Below are 26859 nucleotides of genomic sequence, written 5' to 3' on the forward strand. Positions count from 1 at the left end.
TCTAATCCTTACACTTAGGTCTGCTGAGCTGTGTATCTAATCCTTACACTTAGGTCTGCTGAGCTGTGTATCTAATCCTTACACTTAGGTCTGCTGAGCTGTGTATCTAATCCTTACACTTAGGTCTGCTGAGCTGTGTATCTAATCCTTACACTTAGGTCTGCTGAGCTGTGTATCTAATCCTTACACTTAGGTCTGCTGAGCTGTGTATCTAATCCTTACACTTAGGTCTGCTGAGCCGTGTATCTAATCCTTACACTTAGGTCTGCTGAGCCGTGTATCTAATCCTTACACTTAGGTCTGCTGAGCTGTGTATCTAATCCTTACACTTAGGTCTGCTGAGCTGTGTATCTAATCCTTACACTTAGGTCTGCTGAGCTGTGTATCTAATCCTTACACTTAGGTCTGCTGAGCCGTGTATCTAATCCTTACACTTAGGTCTGCTGAGCTGTGTATCTAATCCTTACACTTAGGTCTGCTGAGCCGTGTATCTAATCCTTACACTTAGGTCTGCTGAGCCGTGTATCTAATCCTTACACTTAGGTCTGCTGAGCTGTGTATCTAATCCTTACACTTAGGTCTGCTGAGCTGTGTATCTAATCCTTACACTTAGGTCTGCTGAGCTGTGTATCTAATCCTTACACTTAGGTCTGCTGAGCTGTGTATCTAATCCTTACACTTAGGTCTGCTGAGCCGTGTATCTAATCCTTACACTTAGGTCTGCTGAGCTGTGTATCTAATCCTTACACTTAGGTCTGCTGAGCTGTGTATCTAATCCTTACACTTAGGTCTGCTGAGCTGTGTATCTAATCCTTACACTTAGGTCTGCTCTGCCTGCGCGTCGTGAGTAGAGGAGACATCAGACAGTTTCAGCTTGATGTTTTATTTTGGGGCAGATTTACATTGATGACCAGGGGGTCTCTCGGGGGTCCGTGGTGCCGGCTCTTCCCGTCCAGAGTGAAGAATGTGATGTACAGGAGAGGGGCAGATAATATACAGATGCACAGGCGGAGCGCGGTGACTGGCTGCAGCGCGGTGACTGGCTGCAGCGCGGTGACTGGCTGCAGCGCGGTGACTGGCTGCAGCGCGGTGACAGGCTGCAGCGCTGCTCTACTTGGCACAGTGCACACAGTTACTGCTGGCATAGTCCCAGTGGAAGCCGATGGCGTCGATGACAGAGCCGGAGCTGCCGCTGATGAACCTCAGGACGGTGTTGGGGTACAGGGGGACGCCATTGAAACTGGTGCCATAATCTTTACCGATGGTGAACTGACGCCCTTTATTTGTGATAAACACCAACTTCCTGAGATAAGAGGAATATTTCCCCGATACCTGGATGACGGTCTCCCCGGGGTGCAGGAAGATCTCCTCCAAGTCACCCAAGGAGCCCCCTTTATAGTCTGACCAGGTGGTGCCGTAACGGATCTGTATCCTGGGGGGAAAAACACATATGAAACCCTCCAACCAGACACACAAACCCTCCCACAGGGGGCAGTATTATAGTAGTTATATTCTTGTACATAGGGGCAGTATTATAGTAGTTATATTCTTGTACATAGGGGGCAGTATTATAGTAGTTATATTCTTGTACATAGGAGCAGTATTATAGTAGTTATATTCTTGTACATAGGGTGCAGTATTATAGTAGTTATATTCTTGTACATAGGGGCAGTATTATAGTAGTTATATTCTTGTACATAGGGGACAGTATTATAGTAGTTATATTCTTGTACATAGGGGGCAGTATTATAGTAGTTATATTCTTGTACATAGGGGCAGTATTATAGTAGTTATATTCTTGTACATAGGGGACAGTATTATAGTAGTTATATTCTTGTACATAGGGGGCAGTATTATAGTAGTTATATTCTTGTACATAGGGGCAGTATTATAGTAGTTATATTCTTGTACATAGGGGACAGTATTATAGTAGTTATATTCTTGTACATAGGGGACAGTATTATAGTAGTTATATTCTTGTACATAGGGGGCAGTATTATAGTAGTTATATTCTTGTACATAGGGGCAGTATTATAGTAGTTATATTCTTGTACATAGGGGCAGTATTATAGTAGTTATATTCTTGTACATAGGGGCAGTATTATAGTAGTTATATTCTTGTACATAGGGGACAGTATTATAGTAGTTATATTCTTGTACATAGGGGGCAGTATTATAGTAGTTATATTCTTGTACATAAAGGGCAGTATTATAGTAGTTATATTCTTGTACATAAGGGGCAGTATTATAATAGTTATATTCTTGTACATAGGGGGCAGTATTATAATAGTTAAATTCTTTTACATAAGGGGCAGTATTATAATAGTTATATTCTTGTACATAGGGGGCAGTATTATAGTAGTTATATTCTTGTACATGGGGGCAGTATTATAGTAGTTATATTCTTGTACATAGGAGGCAGTATTATAGTAGTTATATTCTTGTACATGGGGGCAGTATTATAGTAGTTATATTCTTGTACATAAGGGGCAGTATTATAATAGTTATATTCTTGTACATAGGGGGCAGTATTATAGTAGTAATATTCTTGCACATGGGGGCAGTATTATAGTAGTTATATTCTTGTACATAAGGGGCAGTATTATAATAGTTATATTCTTGTACATAGGGGGCAGTATTATAGTAGTTATATTCTTGTACATAAGGGCAGTATTATAATAGTTATATTCTTGTACATAGGGGGCAGTATTATAGTAGTTATATTCTTGTACATGGGGGCAGTATTATAGTAGTTATATTCTTGTACATAAGGGGCAGTATTATAATAGTTATATTCTTGTACATAGGGGGCAGTATTATAGTAGTTATATTCTTGTACATAGGGGGCAGTATTATAGTAGTTATATTCTTGTACATAGGAGGCAGTATTATAGTAGTTATATTCTTGTACATGGGGGCAGTATTATAGTAGTTATATTCTTGTACATAAGGGGCAGTATTATAATAGTTATATTCTTGTACATAGGGGGCAGTATTATAGCAGTTATATTCTTGTACATGGGGGCAGTATTATAGTAGTTATATACTTGTACATGGGGGCAGTATTATAGTAGTTATATTCTTGTACATAGGGGGCAGTATTATAGTAGTTATATTCTTGTACATGGGGGCAGTATTATAGTAGTTATATTCTTGTACATAAGGGGCAGTATTATAGTAGTTATATTCTTGTACATGGGGGCAGTATTATAGTAGTTATATTCTTGTACATAAGGGGCAGTATTATAATAGTTATATTCTTGTACATAGGGGGCAGTATTATAGTAGTTATATTCTTGTACATGGGGGCAGTATTATAGTAGTTATATTCTTGTATATAGGGGCAGTATTATAGTAGTTATATTCTTGTACATGGGGGCAGTATTATAGTAGTTATATTCTTGTACATAGGGAGCAGTATTATAGTAGTTATATTCCTGTACATAGGGGCAGTATTATAGCAGCTATATTCTTGTACATAGGAGCAGTATTATAGTAGTTATAATCTTGTACATAGGGAGCAGTATTATAGTAGTTATATTCTTGTACATGGGGGCAGTATTATAGTAGTTATATTCTTGTACATAGGGAGCAGTATTATAGTAGTTATATTCTGGTACATAGGGGCAGTATTATAGCAGTTATATTCTTGTATATAGAAGCAGCATTATAGTAGTTATATTCTTGTATATAGGGGCAGTATTATAGTAGTTATATTCTTGAGCATAGACAGCAGTATTATAGTAGTTATATTCTTGTAGATAGGAGCAGTATTATAGTAGTTATATTCTTGTAGATAGGGGCAATATTATAGTAGTTATATTCTTGTACATAAGGGGCAGTATTATAATAGTTATATTCTTGTACATAGGGGGCAGTATTATAGTAGTTATATTCTTGTACATAAGGGGCAGTATTATAATAGTTATATTCTTGTACATAGGGGGCAGTATTATAGTAGTTATATTCTTGTACATGGGGGCAGTATTATAGTAGTTATATTCTTGTACATAGGGGGCAGTATTATAGTAGTTATATTCTTGTACATAGGAGGCAGTATAATAGTAGTTATATTCTTGTACATGGGGGCAGTATTATAGTAGTTATATTCTTGTACATAAGGGGCAGTATTATAATAGTTATATTCTTGTACATAGGGGGCAGTATTATAGTAGTTATATTCTTGTACATGGGGGCAGTATTATAGTAGTTATATTCTTGTACATAGGGGTCAGTATTATAGTAGTTATATTCTTGTACACGGGGGCAGTATTATAGTAGTTATATTCTTGTACATAAAGGGCAGTATTATAATAGTTATATTCTTGTACATAGGGAGCAGTATTATAATAGTTATATTCTTGTACATAGGGGGCAGTATTATAGTAGTTATATTCTTGTACATGGGGGCAGTATTATAGTAGTTATATTCTTGTACATGGGGGCAGTATTATAGTAGTTATATTCTTGTACATAGGGGGCAGTATTATAGTAGTTATATTCTTGTACATGGGGGCAGTATTATAGTAGTTATATTCTTGTACATAAGGGGCAGTATTATAGTAGTTATATTCTTGTACATGGGGGCAGTATTATAGCAGTTATATTCTTGTACATAAGGGGCAGTATTATAATAGTTATATTCTTGTACATGGGGGCAGTATTATAGTAGTTATATTCTTGTACATAGGGAGCAGTATTATAGTTTTTTTATACTTGTACATAGGGGCAGTATTATAGCAGTTATATTCTTGTACATAGGAGCAGTATTATAGTAGTTATATTCTTGTACATGGGGGCAGTAGTATAGTAGTTATATTCTTGTACATAGGGAGCAGTATTATAGTAGTTATATTCTTGTACATAGGGGCAGTATTATAGTAGTTATATTCTTGTATATAGGAGCAGTATTATAGTAGTTATATTCTTGTACATAAGGGCAGTATTATAGTAGTTATATTCTTGAGCATAGACAGCAGTATTATAGTAGTTATATTCTTGTAGATAGGAGCAGTATTATAGTAGTTATATTCTTGTAGATAGGGGCAATATTATAGTAGTTATATTCTTGTATATAGGAGCAGTATTATAGTAGTTATATTCTTGTACATAGGGGCAGTATTATAGTAGTTATATTCTTATAGATAGGGGCAATATTATAGTAGTTATATTCTTGTATATAGGAGCAGTATTATAGTAGTTATATTCTTGTACATAGGAGCAGTATTATAGTAGTTATATTCTTGTACATGGGGGCAGTATTATAGTAGTTATATTCTTGCACATAGGGAGCAGTATTATAGTAGTTATATTCTTGTAGATAGGTGCAATATTATAGTAGATATATTTTTGTACATAGGGGGCAGTATTATAGTAGTTATATTCTTGTACATAGGGGCAGTATTATAATAGTTATATTCTTGTACATAGGGGCAGTATTATAGTAGGCATATTTTTGTACATAGGGGGCAGTATTATAGTAGTTATATTCTTGTACATAGGGGCAGTATTACAGTAGTAATATTCTTGTACATAGGGGGCAGTATTATAGTAGTTATATTCTTGTACATAGGGGGAAGTATTATAGTAGTTATATTCTTGTACATAGGGGCAGTATTATAGTAGTTATATTCTTGTACATAGCAGCAGTATTATAGTAGTTATATTCTTGTACATAGGAGCAGTATTATAGTAGTTATATTCTTGTACATAGGGGCAGTATTATAGTTGTTGTATTCTTGTACATAGGGGCAGTATTATAGCAGTTATATTCTTGTACATAGGGGCAGTATTATAGTAGTTATATTCTTGAGCATAGACAGCAGTATTATAGTAGTTATATTCTTGTAGATAGGAGCAGTATTATAGTAGTTATATTCTTGTAGATAGGGGCAATATTATAGTAGTTATATTCTTGTATATAGGAGCAGTATTATAGTAGTTATATTCTTGTACATAGGGGCAGTATTATAGTAGTTATATTCTTATAGATAGGGGCAATATTATAGTAGTTATATTCTTGTATATAGGAGCAGTATTATAGTAGTTATATTCTTGTACATAGGAGCAGTATTATAGTAGTTATATTCTTGTACATGGGGGCAGTATTATAGTAGTTATATTCTTGCACATAGGGAGCAGTATTATAGTAGTTATATTCTTGTAGATAGGTGCAATATTATAGTAGGTATATTTTTGTACATAGGGGGCAGTATTATAGTAGTTATATTCTTGTACATAGCAGCAGTATTATAGTAGTTATATTCTTGTACATAGGAGCAGTATTATAGTAGTTATATTCTTGTACATAGGGGCAGTATTATAGTTGTTGTATTCTTGTACATAGGGGCAGTATTATAGCAGTTATATTCTTGTACATAGGGGCAGTATTATAGCAGTTATATTCTTGTACATAGGCAGCAGTATTATAGTAGTTATATTCTTGTACATAGGGGCAGTATTATAGTAGTTATATTCTTGTACATAGGAGCAGTATTATAGTAGTTATATTCTTGTACATAGGAGGCAGTATTATAGTAGTTATATTCTTGTACATAGGGGCAGTATTATAGTAGTTGTATTCTTGTACATAGGGGACAGTATTATAGTAGTTATATTCTTGTACATAGCAGCAGTATTATAGTAGTTATATTCTTGTACATAGGAGCAGTATTATAGTAGTTATATTCTTGTACATAGGAGCAGTATTATAGTAGTTATATTCTTGTACATAGGAGCAGTATTATAGTAGTTATATTCTTGTACATAGGGGCAGTATTATAGTAGTTATATTCTTGTACATAGGGGCAGTATTATAGTAGTTATATATTTGTATATAGGGGCAGTATTATAGTAGTTATATCCTTGTACATAGGAGCAGTATTATAGTAGTTATATTCTTGTACATAGGGGACAGTATTATAGTAGTTATTTCCTTGTACATAGGAGCAGTATTATAGTAGTTATATTCTTGTACATAGGAGCAGTATTATAGTAGTTATATTCTTGTACATAGGGGCAGTATTATAGTAGTTATATTCTTGTACATAGGAGCAGTATTATAGTAGTTATATTCTTGTACATAGGGGGCAGTATTATAGTAGTTATATTCTTGTACATAGGGGGCAGTATTATAGTAGTTATATCCTTGTACATAGGAGCAGTATTATAGTAGTTATATTCTTGTACATAGTAGCAGTATTATAGTAGTTATTTTCTTGTACATAGGGGCAGTATTATAGTAGTTATATTCTTGTACATAGGGGGCAGTATTATAGTAGTTATATTCTTGTACATAGGGGCAGTATTATAGTAGTTATATTCCTTTACATAGGAGCAGTATTATAGTAGTTATATTCTTGTACATAGGGGCAGTATTATAGTAGTTATATTCCTGTACATAGGAGCAGTATTATAGTAGTTATATTCTTGTACATAGGGGCAGTATTATAGTAGTTATATTCTTGTACATAGGAGCAGTATTATAGTAGTTATATTCCTGTACATAGGAGCAGTATTACAGTAGTTATATTCTTGTATATAGGGGCAGTATTATAGTAGTTATATTCTTGTACATTGGAGCAGTATTATAGTAGTTATATTCTTGTACATAGAGGCAGTATTATAGTAGTTATATTCTTGTACATAGGAGCTGTATTATAGTAGTTATATTCTTGTACATAGGGGGCAGTATTATAGTAGTTATATTCTTGTACATAGGGGCAGTATTATAGTAGTTATATTCTTGTACATAGGAGCAGTATTATAGTAGTTATATTCTTGTACATAGGGGACAGTATTATAGTAGTTATATTCTTGTACATAGGAGCAGTATTATAGTAGTTATGTTCCTGTACATAGGGGGCAGTAATATAGTAGTTATATTCTTGTACATAGGAGCAGTATTATAGTAGTTATATTCTTGTACATAGGGGACAGTATTATAGTAGTTATATTCTTGTACAAAGGAGCAGTATTATAGTAGTTATATTCTTGTACATAGGGGGCAGTATTATAGTAGTTATATTCTTGTACATAGGGGCAGTATTATAGTAGTTATATTCTTGTACATAGGGGGCAGTATTATAGTAGTTATATTCTTGTACATGGGGGCAGTATTATAGTAGTTATATTCTTGTACATAGGAGCAGTATTATAGTAGTTATATTCATGTACATAGGTGCAGTATTATAATAGTTATATTCTTGTACATAGGGGCATTATTATAGTAGTTATATTCTTGTACATGGGGGCAGTATTATAGTAGTTATATTCTTGTACATAAGGGGCAGTATTATAATAGTTATATTCTTGTACATAGGGGGCAGTATTATACTAGTTATATTCTTGTACATGGGGGCAGTATTATAGTAGTTATATTCTTGTACATAGGGGCGGTATTATAGTAGTTATATTCTTGTACATGGGGGCAGTATTATAGTAGTTATATTCTTGTACATAGGGGGCAGTATTATGGTAGTTATATTCTTGTACATGGGGGGCAGTATTATAGTAGTTATATTCTTGTACATAAGGGGCAGTATTATAATAGTTATATTCTTGTACATAGGGGGCAGTATTATAGTAGTTATATTCTTGTACATGGGGGCAGTATTATAGTAGTTATATTCTTGTACATGGGGGCAGTATTATAGTAGTTATATTCTTGTACATAGGGGGCAGTATTATAGTAGTTATATTCTTGTACATGGGGGCAGTATTATAGTAGTTATATTCTTGTACATAAGGGGCAGTATTATAGTAGTTATATTCTTGTACATGGGGGCAGTATTATAGTAGTTATATTCTTGTACATAAGGGGCAGTATTATAATAGTTATATTCTTGTACATAGGGGGCAGTATTATAGTAGTTATATTCTTGTACATGGGGGCAGTATTATAGTACTTATATTCTTGTACATGGGGGCAGTATTATAGTAGTTATATTCTTGTACATAGGGAGCAGTATTATAGTAGTTATATTCTTGTACATAGGGGCAGTATTATAGTAGTTATATTCTTGTATATAGGAGCAGTATTATAGTAGTTATATTCTTGTACATAGGGGCAGTATTATAGTAGTTATATTCTTGAACATAGACAGCAGTATTATAGTAGTTATATTCTTGTAGATAGGAGCAGTATTATAGTAGTTATATTCTTGTAGATAGGGGCAATATTATAGCAGTTATATTCTTGTATATAGGAGCAGTATTATAGTAGTTATATTCTTGTACATAGGGGCAGTATTATAGTAGTTATATTCTTATTGATAGGGGCAATGTTATAGTAGTTATATTCTTGTATATAGGAGCAGTATTATAGTAGTTATATTCTTGTACATAGGGGCAGTATTACAGTAGTAATATTCTTGTACATAGGGGCAGTATTACAGTAGTAATATTCTTGTACATAGGGGGCAGTATTATAATAGTTATATTCTTGTACATAGGGGGCAGTATTATAGTAGTTATATTCTTGTACATAGGGGCAGTATTATAGTAGTTATATTCTTGTACATAGGGGCAGTATTATAGTAGTTGTATTCTTGTACATAGGGGGCAGTATTATAGTAGTTATATTCTTGTACATAGGGGGCAGTATTATAGTAGTTATATTCTTGTACATAGCAGCAGTATTATAGTAGTTATATTCTTGTACATAGGAGCAGTATTATAGTAGTTATATTCTTGTACATAGGAGCAGTATTATAGTAGTTATATTCTTGTACATAGGGGGCAGTATTATAGTAGTTATATCCTTGTACAATGGAGCAGTATTATAGTAGTTATATTCTTGTACATAGGAGCAGTATTATAGTAGTTATATTCTTGTACATAGGGGCAGTATTATAGTAGTTATATTCTTGTACATAGGGGGCAGTATTATAGTAGTTATATTCTTGTACATAGGGGCAGTATTATAGTAGTTATATATTTGTATATAGGGGCAGTATTATAAAAGTTATATCCTTGTACATAGGAGCAGTATTATAGTAGTTATATTCTTGTACATAGGGGGCAGTATTATAGTAGTTATATTCTTGTACATAGGAGCAGTATTATAGTAGTTATATTCTTGTACATAGGGGCAGTATTATAGTAGTTATATTCTTGTACATAGGGGCAGTATTATAGTAGTTATATTCTTGTACATAGGAGAAGTATTATAGTAGTTATATTCTTGTACATAGGGGCAGTATTATAGTAGTTATATTCTTGTACATAGGGGCAGTATTATAGTAGTTATATTCTTGTACATAGGAGAAGTATTATAGTAGTTATATTCTTGTACAAAGGGGGCAGTATTATAGTAGTTATATCCTTGTACATAGGAGCAGTATTATAGTAGTCATATTCTTGTACATAGGAGCAGTATTATAGTAGTTATATTCTTGTACATAGGGGCAGTATTATAGTAGTTATATTCTTGTACATAGGGGCAGTATTATAGTAGTTATATTCTTGTACATAGGGGCAGTATTATAGTAGTTATATTCTTGTATATAGGGGCAGTATTATAGTAGTTATATTCTTGTATAGGAGCAGTATTATAGTAGTTATATTCTTGTACATAGGGGGCAGTATTATAGTAGTTATATTCCTGTACATAGGAGCAGTATTATAGTAGTTATATTCTTGTACATAGGGGCAGTATTATAGTAGTTATATTCCTGTACATAGGAGCAGTATTATAGTAGTTATATTCTTGTACATAGGGGCAGTATTATAGTAGTTATATTCTTGTACATAGGAGCAGTATTATAGTAGTTATATTCCTGTACATAGGAGCAGTATTATAGTAGTTCTATTCTTGTACATAGGGTCAGTATTATAGTAGTTATATTCTAGTACATAGGGGCAGTATTATAGTAGTTATATTCTTGTACATAGGGGCAGTATTATAGTAGTTATATTCCTGTACATAGGAGCAGTATTATAGTAGTTATATTCTTGTACATAGAGGCAGTGTTATAGTAGTTATATTCTTGTACATAGGAGCAGTATTATAGTAGTTATATTCCTGTACATAGGAGCAGTATTATAGTAGTTATATTCTTGTACATAGGGGGCAGTATTATAGTAGTTATATTCTTGTACATAGGGGCAGTATTATAGTAGTTTTATTCTTGTACATAGGAGCAGTATTATAGTAGTTATATTCTTGTACATAGGGGACAGTATTATAGTAGTTATATTCTTGTACATAGGAGCAGTATTATAGTAGTTATGTTCCTGTACATAGGGGGCAGTAATATAGTAGTTATATTCTTGTACATAGGAGCAGTATTATAGTAGTTATATTCTTGTACATAGGGGACAGTATTATAGTAGTTATATTCCTGTACATAGGGGCAGTATTATAATAGTTATATTCTTGTACATAGGAGCAGTATTATAGTAGTTATATTCTAGTACATAGGAGGAGTAGTATAGTAGTTATATTCTTGTACATAGGGGGCAGTATTATAGTAGTTATATTCTTGTACATAAGGGGCAGTATTATAATAGTTATATTCTTGTACATAGGAGCAGTATTATAGTAGTTATATTCTTGTACATAGTGGGCAGTATTATAGTAGTCATATTCCTGTACATAGGAGGCAGTATTATAGTAGTTATATTCTTGTACATAGGGGGCAGTATTATAGTAGTTATATTCTTGTACATAGGGGGCAGTATTATAGTAGTTATATTCTTGTACATAGGGGGCAGTATTATAGTAGTTATATTTTTGTACATAGGGGGAAGTATTATAGTAGTTATATTCTTGAACATAGGAGCAGTATTATAGTAGTTATATTCTTGTACATAGGGGGCAGTATTATAGTAGTTATATTCATGGACATAGGGGGCAGTATTATAGTAGTTATATTCTTGTACATAGTGGCAGTATTATCATAGTTATATTCTTGTACATAGGGAGCAGTATTATAGTAGTTATATTCTTGTACATAGGGGGCAGTATTATAGTAGTTATATTCTTGTACATAGTGGCAGTATTATCATAGTTATATTCTTGTACATAGGAGCAGTATTATAGTAGTTATATTCTTGTACATAGGGGGCAGTATTATAGTAGTTATATTCATGGACATAGGGGGCAGTATTATAGTAGTTATATTCTTGTACATAGTGGCAGTATTATCATAGTTATATTCTTGTACATAGGGAGCAGTATTGTAGTAGTTATATTCTTGTACATAGGGGGCAGTATTATAGTAGTTATATTCTTGTACATAGTGGCAGTATTATCATAGTTATATTATTGTACATAGGGAGCAGTATTATAGTAGTTATATTCTTGTACATAGGGGGCAGTATTATAGTAGTTATATTCTTGTACATAGGGGGCAGTATTATAGTAGTTATATTCTTGTACATAGGAGCAGTATTATAGTAGTTATATTCCTGGACAGAGGAAGCAGTGTTATAGTAGTTATATTCTTGTACATAGGAGGCAGTATTATAGTAGTTATATTCCTGTACATAGAAGGCAGTATTATAGTATTTATATTCTTGTACATAGGGGGCAGTATTATAGTAGTTATATTCTTGTACATAGGGGGCAGTATTATAGTAGTTATATTCTTGTACATAGGGGGCAGTATTATAGTAGTTATATTCATGGACATAGGGGGCAGTATTATATTAGTTATATTCTTGTACATAGTGGCAGTATTATCATAGTTATATTCTTGTACATAGGGAGCAGTATTATAGTAGTTATATTCATGGACATAGGGGCAGTATTATCATAGTTATATTCTTGTACATAGGGAGCAGTATTATAGTAGTTATATTCTTGTACATAGGGGGCAGTATTATAGTAGTTATATTCTTGTACATAGGAGCAGTATTATAGTAGTTATATTCCTGGACAGAGAAAGCAGTGTTATAGTAGTTATACTCTTGTACATAGGAGGCAGTATTATAGTAGTTATATTCTTGTACATAGGAGCAGTATTATAGTAGTTATATTCTTGTACATAGGAGCAGTGTTATAGTAGTTATACTCTTGTACATAGGAGGCAGTATTATAGTAGTTATATTCTTGTACAAAGGAGCAGTATTATAGTAGTTATACTCTTGTACATAGGAGGCAGTATTATAGTAGTTATATTCTTGTACATAGGAGCAGTATTATAGTAGTTATATTCTTGTACATAGGGGCAGTATTATAGTAGTTATATTCTTGTACAGAGGAGCAGTATTATAGTAGTTATATTCTTGTACATAGGAGCAGTATTATTGTAGTTATATTCTTGTACATAGGGGGCAGTATTATAATAGTTATATTGTTGTACATAGGGGGCAGTATTATAGTAGTCATATTCTTGTACATAGGAACAGTATTATAGTAGTTATATTCCTGTACATAGGGGACAGTATTATAGTAGTTATATTCTTGTACATAGGGAGCAGTATTATAGTAGATATATTCTTGTACATAGGGAGCAGTATTATAGTAGTTATATTCTTGTACATAGGGGGCAGTATTATAGTAGTTATATTCGTGTACATAGCAGTATTATAGTAGTTATATACTTGTACATAGGAGCAGTATTATAGTAGTTATATTCTTGTACATAGGGGCATTATTATACTAGTTATATACTTGTACATAGGAGCAGTATTATAGTAGTTATATACTTGTACATAGGAGCAGTATTATAGTAGTTATATTCTTGTACATAGGGGCAGTATTATAGTAGTTATATTCTTGTACATAGGGGCAGTATTATAGTAGTTATATTCTTGTACATAGGGGCAGTATTATAGTAGTTATATTCTTGTACATAGGAGCATTATTATTTTAGTTATATTCTTGTACATAGGGGGCAGTATTATAGTAGTCATATTCTTGTACATATGAACAGTATTATAGTAGTTATATTCCTGTACATAGGGGACAGTATTATAGTAGTTATATTCTTGTACATAGGGAGCGGTATTATAGTAGATATATTCTTGTACATAGGGAGCAGTATTATAGTAGTTATATTCTTGTACATAGGGGGCAGTATTAAAGTAGTTATATTCTTGTACATAGGGGTAGTATTATAGTAGTTATATTCTTGTACAAAGGAGCAGTATTATAGTAGTTATATTCTTGTACAAAGGAGCAGTATTATAGTAGTTATATTTTTGTACATAGGGGGCAGTATTATAGTATTTATATTCTTGTATATAGGGGGCAGTATTATAGTAGTTATATTCTTGTACATAGGGGGCAGTATTATAGTAGTTATATTCTTGTACATAGGGGGCAGTATTATAGTAGTTATATTCTTGTACATAGGGGCAGTATTATAGTAGTTATATTCTTGTACATAGGGGGCAGTATTATAGTTGTTATATTCTTGTACATAGGGGGCAGTATTATAGTAGTTATATCCTTGTACATAGGAGCAGTATTATAGTAGTTACATTCTTGTACATAGGGGACAGTATTATAGTAGTTATATCCTTGTACATAGGAGCAGTATTATAGTAGTTATATTCTTGTACATAGGAGCAGGATTATAGTAGTTATATTCTTGTACATAGGGGCAGTATTATAGTAGTTATATTCTTGTACATAGGAGCAGTATTATAGTAGTTATATTCTTGTACATAGGGGGCAGTATTATAGTAGTTATATTCTTGTACATAGGGGGCAGTATTATAGTAGTTATATCCTTGTACATAGGAGCAGTATTATAGTAGTTATATTCTTGTACATAGGAGCAGTATTATAGTAGTTATATTCTTGTACATAGGGGCAGTATTATAGTAGTTATATTCTTGTACATAGGGGGCAGTATTATAGTAGTTATATTCTTGTACATAGGGGCAGTATTATAGTAGTTATATTCTTGTATATAGGGGCAGTATTATAGTAGTTATATTCTTGTATATAGGAGCAGTATTATAGTAGTTATATTCTTGTACATAGGGGGCAGTATTATAGTAGTTATATTCCTGTACATAGGAGCAGTATTATAGTAGTTATATTCTTGTACATAGGGGCAGTATTATAGTAGTTATATTCTTGTACATAGGAGCAGTATTATAGTAGTTATATTCCTGTACATAGGAGCAGTATTATAGTAGTTATATTCTTGTATATAGGGGCAGTATTATAGTAGTTATATTCTTGTACATTGGAGCAGTATTATAGTAGTTATATTCTTGTACATAGAGGCAGTGTTATAGTAGTTATATTCTTGTACATAGGAGCTGTATTATAGTAGTTATATTCTTGTACATAGGGGGCAGTATTATAGTAGTTATATTCTTGTACATAGGGGCAGTATTATATTAGTTATATTCTTGTACATAGGAGCAGTATTATAGTAGTTATATTCTTGTACATAGGGGACAGTATTATAGTAGTTATATTCTTGTACATAGGAGCAGTATTATAGTAGTTATATTCTTGTACATAGGGGACAGTATTATAGTAGTTATATTCTTGTACAAAGGAGCAGTATTATAGTAGTTATATTCTTGTACATAGGGGGCAGTATTATAGTAGTTATATTCTTGTACATAGGGGCAGTATTATAGTAGTTATATTCTTGTACATAGGGGGCAGTATTATAGTAGTTATATTCTTGTACATGGGGGCAGTATTATAGTAGTTATATTCTTGTACATAGGAGCAGTATTATAGTAGTTATATTCATGTACATAGGTGCAGTATTATAATAGTTATATTCTTGTACATAGGGGCATTATTATAGTAGTTATATTCTTGTACATGGGGGCAGTATTATAGTAGTTATATTCTTGTACATAAGGGGCAGTATTATAATAGTTATATTCTTGTACATAGGGGGCAGTATTATAGTAGTTATATTCTTGTACATAGGGGCAGTATTATAGTAGTTATATTCTTGTACATAGGGGGCAGTATTATAGTAGTTATATTCTTGTACATAGGGGGCAGTATTATAGTAGTTATATCCTTGTACATAGGAGCAGTATTATAGTAGTTACATTCTTGTACATAGGGGACAGTATTATAGTAGTTATATCCTTGTACATAGGAGCAGTATTATAGTAGTTATATTCTTGTACATAGGAGCAGGATTATAGTAGTTATATTCTTGTACATAGGGGCAGTATTATAGTAGTTATATTCTTGTACATAGGAGCAGTATTATAGTAGTTATATTCTTGTACATAGGGGGCAGTATTATAGTAGTTATATTCTTGTACATAGGGGGCAGTATTATAGTAGTTATATCCTTGTACATAGGAGCAGTATTATAGTAGTTATATTCTTGTACATAGGAGCAGTATTATAGTAGTTATATTCTTGTACATAGGGGCAGTATTATAGTAGTTATATTCTTGTACATAGGGGGCAGTATTATAGTAGTTATATTCTTGTACATAGGGGCAGTATTATAGTAGTTATATTCTTGTATATAGGGGCAGTATTATAGTAGTTATATTCTTGTATATAGGAGCAGTATTATAGTAGTTATATTCTTGTACATAGGGGGCAGTATTATAGTAGTTATATTCCTGTACATAGGAGCAGTATTATAGTAGTTATATTCTTGTACATAGGGGCAGTATTATAGTAGTTATATTCCTGTACATAGGAGCAGTATTATAGTAGTTATATTCTTGTACATAGGGGCAGTATTATAGTAGTTATATTCTTGTACATAGGAGCAGTATTATAGTAGTTATATTCCTGTACATAGGAGCAGTATTATAGTAGTTATATTCTTGTATATAGCGGCAGTATTATAGTAGTTATATTCTTGTACATTGGAGCAGTATTATAGTAGTTATATTCTTGTACATAGAGGCAGTGTTATAGTAGTTATATTCTTGTACATAGGAGCTGTATTATAGTAGTTATATTCTTGTACATAGGGGGCAGTATTATAGTAGTTATATTCTTGTACATAGGGGCAGTATTATATTAGTTATATTCTTGTACATAGGAGCAGTATTATAGTAGTTATATTCTTGTACATAGGGGACAGTATTATAGTAGTTATATTCTTGTACATAGGAGCAGTATTATAGTAGTTATATTCTTGTACATAGGGGACAGTATTATAGTAGTTATATTCTTGTACAAAGGAGCAGTATTATAGTAGTTATATTCTTGTACATAGGGGGCAGTATTATAGTAGTTATATTCTTGTACATAGGGGCAGTATTATAGTAGTTATATTCTTGTACATAGGGGGCAGTATTATAGTAGTTATATTCTTGTACATGGGGGCAGTATTATAGTAGTTATATTCTTGTACATAGGAGCAGTATTATAGTAGTTATATTCATGTACATAGGTGCAGTATTATAATAGTTATATTCTTGTACATAGGGGCATTATTATAGTAGTTATATTCTTGTACATGGGGGCAGTATTATAGTAGTTATATTCTTGTACATAAGGGGCAGTATTATAATAGTTATATTCTTGTACATAGGGGGCAGTATTATAGTAGTTATATTCTTGTACATGGGGGCAGTATTATAGTAGTTATATTCTTGTACATAGGGGCGGTATTATAGTAGTTATATTCTTGCACATGGGGGCAGTATTATAGTAGTTATATTCTTGTACATAGGGGGCAGTATTATGGTAGTTATATTCTTGTACATGGGGGGCAGTATTATAGTAGTTATATTCTTGTACATAAGGGGCAGTATTATAATAGTTATATTCTTGTACATAGGGGGCAGTATTATAGTAGTTATATTCTTGTACATGGGGGCAGTATTATAGTAGTTATATTCTTGTACATGGGGGCAGTATTATAGTAGTTATATTCTTGTACATAAGGGGCAGTATTATAGTAGGCATATTTTTGTACATAGGGGGCAGCATTATAGTAGTTATATTCTTGTACATAGGGGCAGTATTACAGTAGTAATATTCTTGTACATAGGGGGCAGTATTATAGTAGTTATATTCTTGTACATAGGGGCAGTATTACAGTAGTAATATTCTTGTACATAGGGGGCAGTATTATAGTAGTTATATTCTTGTACATAGGGGGCAGTATTATAGTAGTTATATTCTTGTACATAGGGGCAGTATTATAGTAGTTATATTCTTGTACATAGGAGCAGTATTATAGTAGTTATATTCTTGTACATAGGAGCAGTATTATAGTAGTTATATTCTTGTACATAGGGGCAGTATTATAGTTGTTGTATTCTTGTACATAGGGGCAGTATTATAGCAGTTATATTCTTGTACATAGGGGCAGTATTATAGCAGTTATATTCTTGTACATAGGCAGCAGTATTATAGTAGTTATATTCTTGTACATAGGGGCAGTATTATAGTAGTTATATTCTTGTACATAGGAGCAGTATTATAGTAGTTATATTCTTGGACATAGGAGGCAGTATTATAGTAGTTATATTCTTGTACATAGGGGCAGTATTATAGTAGTTGTATTCTTGTACATAGGGGGCAGTATTATAGTAGTTATATTCTTGTACATAGCAGCAGTATTATAGTAGTTATATTCTTGTACATAGGAGCAGTATTATAGTAGTTATATTCTTGTACATATGAGCAATATTATAGTAGTTATATTCTTGTACATAGGAGCAGTATTATAGTAGTTATATTCTTGTACATAGGGGCAGTATTATAGTAGTTATATTCTTGTACATAGGGGGCAGTATTATAGTAGTTATATTCTTGTACATAGGGGGCAGTATTATAGTAGTTATATCCTTGTACATAGGAGCAGTATTATAATAGTTACATTCTTGTACATAGGGGACAGTATTATAGTAGTTATATCCTTGTACATAGGAGCAGTATTATAGTAGTTATATTCTTGTACATAGGAGCAGGATTATAGTAGTTATATTCTTGTACATAGGGGCAGTATTATAGTAGTTATATTCTTGTACATAGGGGGCAGTATTATAGTAGTTATATTCTTGTACATAGGGGCAGTATTATAGTAGTTATATTCTTGTACATAGCAGCAGTATAATAGTAGTTATATTCTTGTACATAGGAGCAGTATTATAGTAGTTATATTCTTGTAGATATGAGCAGTATTATAGTAGTTACATTCTTGTACATAGGAGCAGTATTATAGTAGTTATATTCTTGTACATAGGGGCAGTATTATAGTAGTTATATTCTTGTACATAGGGGGCAGTATTATAGTAGTTATATTCTTGTACATAGGGGGCAGTATTAGAGTAGTTATATCCTTGTACATAGGAGCAGTATTATAGTAGTTACATTCTTGTACATAGGGGACAGTATTATAGTAGTTATATCCTTGTACATAGGAGCAGTATTATAGTAGTTATATTCTTGTACATAGGAGCAGTATTATAGTAGTTATATTCTTGTACATAGGGGCAGTATTATAGTAGTTATATTCTTGTACATAGGGGGCAGTATTATAGTAGTTATATTCTTGTACATAGGGGCAGTATTATAGTAGTTATATTCTTGTATATAGGGGCAGTATTATAGTAGTTATATTCTTGTATATAGGAGCAGTATTATAGTAGTTATATTCTTGTACATAGGGGGCAGTATTATAGTAGTTATATTCCTGTACATAGGAGCAGTATTATAGTAGTTATATTCTTGTACATAGGGGCAGTATTATAGTAGTTATATTCCTGTACATAGCAGCAGTATTATAGTAGTTATATTCTTGTACATAGGGGCAGTATTATAGTAGTTATATTCTTGTACATAGGAGCAGTATTATAGTAGTTATATTCCTGTACATAGGAGCAGTATTATAGTAGTTATATTCTTGTATATAGGGGCAGTATTATAGTAGTTATATTCTTGTACATTGGAGCAGTATTATAGTAGTTATATTCTTGTACATAGGGGCAGTATTATAGTAGTTATATTCTTGTACATAGGAGCAGTATTATAGTAGTTATATTCTTGTACATAGGAGCAGTATTATAGTAGTTATATTCTTGTACATAGGGGCAGTATTATAGTTGTTGTATTCTTGTACATAGGGGCAGTATTATAGCAGTTATATTCTTGTACATAGGGGCAGTATTATAGCAGTTATATTCTTGTACATAGGCAGCAGTATTATAGTAGTTATATTCTTGTACATAGGGGCAGTATTATAGTAGTTATATTCTTGTACATAGGAGCAGTATTATAGTAGTTATATTCTTGTACATAGGAGGCAGTATTATAGTAGTTATATTCTTGTACATAGGGGCAGTATTATAGTAGTTGTATTCTTGTACATAGGGGGCAGTATTATAGTAGTTATATTCTTGTACATAGCAGCAGTATTATAGTAGTTATATTCTTGTACATAGGAGCAGTATTATAGTAGTTATATTCTTGTACATATGAGCAGTATTATAGTAGTTATATTCTTGTACATAGGAGCAGTATTATAGTAGTTATATTCTTGTACATAGGGGCAGTATTATAGTAGTTATATTCTTGTACATAGGGGGCAGTATTATAGTAGTTATATTCTTGTACATAGGGGGCAGTATTATAGTAGTTATATCCTTGTACATAGGAGCAGTATTATAGTAGTTACATTCTTGTACATAGGGGACAGTATTATAGTAGTTATATCCTTGTGCATAGGAGCAGTATTATAGTAGTTATATTCTTGTACATAGGAGCAGGATTATAGTAGTTATATTCTTGTACATAGGGGCAGTATTATAGTAGTTATATTCTTGTACATAGGAGCAGTATTATAGTAGTTATATTCTTGTACATAGGGGGCAGTATTATAGTAGTTATATTCTTGTACATAGGGGGCAGTATTATAGTAGTTATATCCTTGTACATAGGAGCAGTATTATAGTAGTTATATTCTTGTACATAGGAGCAGTATTATAGTAGTTATATTCTTGTACATAGGGGCAGTATTATAGTAGTTATATTCTTGTACATAGGGGGCAGTATTATAGTAGTTATATTCTTGTACATAGGGGCAGTATTATAGTAGTTATATTCTTGTATATAGGGGCAGTATTATAGTAGTTATATTCTTGTATATAGGAGCAGTATTATAGTAGTTATATTCTTGTACATAGGGGGCAGTATTATAGTAGTTATATTCCTGTACATAGGAGCAGTATTATAGTAGTTATATTCTTGTACATAGGGGCAGTATTATAGTAGTTATATTCCTGTACATAGGAGCAGTATTATAGTAGTTATATTCTTGTACATAGGGGCAGTATTATAGTAGTTATATTCTTGTACATAGGAGCAGTATTATAGTAGTTATATTCCTGTACATAGGAGCAGTATTATAGTAGTTATATTCTTGTATATAGGGGCAGTATTATAGTAGTTATATTCTTGTACATTGGAGCAGTATTATAGTAGTTATATTCTTGTACATAGAGGCAGTGTTATAGTAGTTATATTCTTGTACATAGGAGCTGTATTATAGTAGTTATATTCTTGTACATAGGGGGCAGTATTATAGTAGTTATATTCTTGTACATAGGGGCAGTATTATATTAGTTATATTCTTGTACATAGGAGCAGTATTATAGTAGTTATATTCTTGTACATAGGGGACAGTATTATAGTAGTTATATTCTTGTACATAGGAGCAGTATTATAGTAGTTATGTTCCTGTACATAGGGGGCAGTAATATAGTAGTTATATTCTTGTACATAGGAGCAGTATTATAGTAGTTATATTCTTGTACATAGGGGACAGTATTATAGTAGTTATATTCTTGTACAAAGGAGCAGTATTATAGTAGTTATATTCTTGTACATAGGGGGCAGTATTATAGTAGTTATATTCTTGTACATAAGGGGCAGTATTATAATAGTTATATTCTTGTACATAGGGGGCAGTATTATAGTAGTTATATTCTTGTACATGGGGGCAGTATTATAGTAGTTATATTCTTGTACATGGGGGCAGTATTATAGTAGTTATATTCTTGTACATAGGGGGCAGTATTATAGTAGTTATATTCTTGTACATGGGGGCAGTATTATAGTAGTTATATTCTTGTACATAAGGGGCAGTATTATAGTAGTTATATTCTTGTACATGGGGCAGTATTATAGTAGTTATATTCTTGTACATAAGGGGCAGTATTATAATAGTTATATTCTTGTACATAGGGGGCAGTATTATAGTAGTTATAGTCTTGTACATGGGGGCAGTATTATAGTACTTATATTCTTGTACATGGGGGCAGTATTATAGTAGTTATATTCTTGTACATAGGGAGCAGTATTATAGTAGTTATATTCTTGTACATAGGGGCAGTATTATAGTAGTTATATTCTTGTATATAGGAGCAGTATTATAGTAGTTATATTCTTGTACATAGGGGCAGTATTATAGTAGTTATATTCTTGAACATAGACAGCAGTATTATAGTAGTTATATTCTTGTAGATAGGAGCAGTATTATAGTAGTTATATTCTTGTAGATAGGGGCAATATTATAGTAGTTATATTCTTGTATATAGGAGCAGTATTATAGTAGTTATATTCTTGTACATAGGGGCAGTATTATAGTAGTTATATTCTTATAGATAGGGGCAATGTTATAGTAGTTATATTCTTGTATATAGGAGCAGTATTATAGTAGTTATATTCTTGTACATAGGGGCAGTATTACAGTAGTAATATTCTTGTACATAGGGGGCAGTATTATAGTAGTTATATTCTTGTACATAGGGGGCAGTATTATAGTAGTTATATTCTTGTACATAGGGGCAGTATTATAGTAGTTATATTCTTGTACATAGGGGCAGTATTATAGTAGTTGTATTCTTGTACATAGGGGGCAGTATTATAGTAGTTATATTCTTGTACATAGCAGCAGTATTATAGTAGTTATATTCTTGTACATAGGAGCAGTATTATAGTAGTTATATTCTTGTACATAGGAGCAGTATTATAGTAGTTATATTCTTGTACATAGGGGGCAGTATTATAGTAGTTATATCCTTGTACAATGGAGCAGTATTATAGTAGTTATATTCTTGTACATAGGAGCAGTATTATAGTAGTTATATTCTTGTACATAGGGGCAGTATTATAGTAGTTATATTCTTGTACATAGGGGGCAGTATTATAGTAGTTATATTCTTGTACATAGGGGCAGTATTATAGTAGTTATATATTTGTATATAGGGGCAGTATTATAGTAGTTATATTCTTGTACATAGGGGGCAGTATTATAGTAGTTATATTCTTGTACATAGCAGCAGTATTATAGTAGTTATATTCTTGTACATAGGAGCAGTATTATAGTAGTTATATTCTTGTACATAGGAGCAGTATTATAGTAGTTATATTCTTGTACATAGGGGGCAGTATTATAGTAGTTATATCCTTGTACAATGGAGCAGTATTATAGTAGTTATATTCTTGTACATAGGAGCAGTATTATAGTAGTTATATTCTTGTACATAGGGGCAGTATTATAGTAGTTATATTCTTGTACATAGGGGGCAGTATTATAGTAGTTATATTCTTGTACATAGGGGCAGTATTATAGTAGTTATATATTTGTATATAGGGGCAGTATTATAGTAGTTATATCCTTGTACATAGGAGCAGTATTATAGTAGTTATATTCTTGTACATAGGGGGCAGTATTATAGTAGTTATATCCTTGTACATAGAAGCAGTATTATAGTAGTTATATTCTTGTACATAGGAGCAGTATTATAGTAGTTATATTCTTGTACATAGGGGCAGTATTATAGTAGTTATATTCTTGTACATAGGGGCAGTATTATAGTAGTTATATTCTTGTACATAGGAGCAGTATTATAGTAGTTATATTCTTGTACATAGGGGGCAGTATTATAGTAGTTATATCCTTGTACATAGGAGCAGTATTATAGTAGTCATATTCTTGTACATAGGAGCAGTATTATAGTAGTTATATTCTTGTACATAGGGGCAGTATTATAGTAGTTATATTCTTGTACATAGGGGCAGTATTATAGTAGTTATATTCTTGTACATAGGGGGCAGTATTATAGTAGTTATATTCTTGTACATAGGGGGCAGTATTATAGTAGTTATATCCTTGTACATAGGAGCAGTATTATAGTAGTTATATTCTTGTACATAGGAGCAGTATTATAGTAGTTATATTCTTGTACATAGGGGCAGTATTATAGTAGTTATATTCTTGTACATAGGGGGCAGTATTATAGTAGTTATATTCTTGTACATAGGGGCAGTATTATAGTAGTTATATTCTTGTATATAGGGGCAGTATTATAGTAGTTATATTCTTGTATATAGGAGCAGTATTATAGTAGTTATATTCTTGTACATAGGGGGCAGTATTATAGTAGTTATATTCCTGTACATAGGAGCAGTATTATAGTAGTTATATTCTTGTACATAGGGGCAGTATTATAGTAGTTATATTCCTGTACATAGGAGCAGTATTATAGTAGTTATATTCTTGTACATAGGGGCAGTATTATAGTAGTTATATTCTTGTACATAGGAGCAGTATTATAGTAGTTATATTCCTGTACATAGGAGCAGTATTATAGTAGTTATATTCTTGTATATAGGGGCAGTATTATAGTAGTTATATTCTTGTACATTGGAGCAGTATTATAGTAGTTATATTCTTGTACATAGAGGCAGTGTTATAGTAGTTATATTCTTGTACATAGGAGCTGTATTATAGTAGTTATATTCTTGTACATAGGGGGCAGTATTATAGTAGTTATATTCTTGTACATAGGGGCAGTATTATATTAGTTATATTCTTGTACATAGGAGCAGTATTATAGTAGTTATATTCTTGTACATAGGGGACAGTATTATAGTAGTTATATTCTTGTACATAGGAGCAGTATTATAGTAGTTATGTTCCTGTACATAGGGGGCAGTAATATAGTAGTTATATTCTTGTACATAGGAGCAGTATTATAGTAGTTATATTCTTGTACATAGGGGACAGTATTATAGTAGTTATATTCTTGTACAAAGGAGCAGTATTATAGTAGTCATATTCTTGTACATAGGGGGCAGTATTATAGTAGTTATATTCTTGTACATAGGGGCAGTATTATAGTAGTTATATTCTTGTACATAGGGGGCAGTATTATAGTAGTTATATTCTTGTACATGGGGGCAGTATTATAGTAGTTATATTCTTGTACATAGGAGCAGTATTATAGTAGTTATATTCATGTACATAGGTGCAGTATTATAATAGTTATATTCTTGTACATAGGGGCATTATTATACTAGTTATATTCTTGTACATGGGGGCAGTATTATAGTAGTTATATTCTTGTACATAAGGGGCAGTATTATAATAGTTATATTCTTGTACATAGGGGGCAGTATTATAGTAGTTATATTCTTGTACATGGGGGCAGTATTATAGTAGTTATATTCTTGTACATAGGGGCGGTATTATAGTAGTTATATTCTTGTACATGGGGGCAGTATTATAGTAGTTATATTCTTGTACATAGGGGGCAGTATTATGTTAGTTATATTCTTGTACATGGGGGGCAGTATTATAGTAGTTATATTCTTGTACATAAGGGGCAGTATTATAATAGTTATATTCTTGTACATAGGGGGCAGTATTATAGTAGTTATATTCTTGTACATGGGGGCAGTATTATAGTAGTTATATTCTTGTACATGGGGGCAGTATTATAGTAGTTATATTCTTGTACATAGGGGGCAGTATTATAGTAGTTATATTCTTGTACATGGGGGCAGTATTATAGTAGTTATATTCTTGTACATAAGGGGCAGTATTATAGTAGTTATATTCTTGTACATGGGGCAGTATTATAGTAGTTATATTCTTGTACATAAGGGGCAGTATTATAATAGTTATATTCTTGTACATAGGGGGCAGTATTATAGTAGTTATATTCTTGTACATGGGGGCAGTATTATAGTACTTATATTCTTGTACATGGGGGCAGTATTATAGTAGTTATATTCTTGTACATAGGGAGCAGTATTATAGTAGTTATATTCTTGTACATAGGGGCAGTATTATAGTAGTTATATTCTTGTATATAGGAGCAGTATTATAGTAGTTATATTCTTGTACATAGGGGCAGTATTATAGTAGTTATATTCTTGAACATAGACAGCAGTATTATAGTAGTTATATTCTTGTAGATAGGAGCAGTATTATAGTAGTTATATTCTTGTAGATAGGGGCAATATTATAGTAGTTATATTCTTGTATATAGGAGCAGTATTATAGTAGTTATATTCTTGTACATAGGGGCAGTATTATAGTAGTTATATTCTTATAGATAGGGGCAATGTTATAGTAGTTATATTCTTGTATATAGGAGCAGTATTATAGTAGTTATATTCTTGTACATAGGGGCAGTATTACAGTAGTAATATTCTTGTACATAGGGGGCAGTATTATAGTAGTTATATTCTTGTACATAGGGGGCAGTATTATAGTAGTTATATTCTTGTACATAGGGGCAGTATTATAGTAGTTATATTCTTGTACATAGGGGCAGTATTATAGTAGTTGTATTCTTGTACATAGGGGGCAGTATTATAGTAGTTATATTCTTGTACATAGCAGCAGTATTATAGTAGTTATATTCTTGTACATAGGAGCAGTATTATAGTAGTTATATTCTTGTACATAGGAGCAGTATTATAGTAGTTATATTCTTGTACATAGGGGGCAGTATTATAGTAGTTATATCCTTGTACAATGGAGCAGTATTATAGTAGTTATATTCTTGTACATAGGAGCAGTATTATAGTAGTTATATTCTTGTACATAGGGGCAGTATTATAGTAGTTATATTCTTGTACATAGGGGGCAGTATTATAGTAGTTATATTCTTGTACATAGGGGCAGTATTATAGTAGTTATATAT

At 32.1% G+C, this 26859-nt stretch overlaps 1 protein-coding gene across 2 annotated transcripts in view; it reads right to left on the bottom strand.

Annotated features, from left to right (window-relative positions):
- Positions 1 to 867: 867 nt before the first annotated feature.
- LOC141162569 (zymogen granule membrane protein 16-like) overlaps positions 868 to 26859 on the bottom strand; it is a 40388-nt gene continuing 14396 nt past the window's right edge. For both annotated transcript variants that reach the window (XM_073648802.1, XM_073648801.1), the window contains exon 4: positions 868 to 1432. In XM_073648802.1, the coding sequence (XP_073504903.1) occupies positions 1111 to 1432 (322 nt within the window). In that variant the 3' untranslated portion in view covers positions 868 to 1110. The remainder of the gene's footprint in view (positions 1433 to 26859) is intronic.

The sequence above is a fragment of the Phyllobates terribilis genome, unplaced genomic scaffold, assembly GCF_046119375.1.
Source record: "Phyllobates terribilis strain yellow unplaced genomic scaffold, ASM4611937v1 Scaffold_9__5_contigs__length_417890890, whole genome shotgun sequence".
NCBI classification, from domain to species: Eukaryota; Metazoa; Chordata; class Amphibia; order Anura; family Dendrobatidae; genus Phyllobates; species Phyllobates terribilis.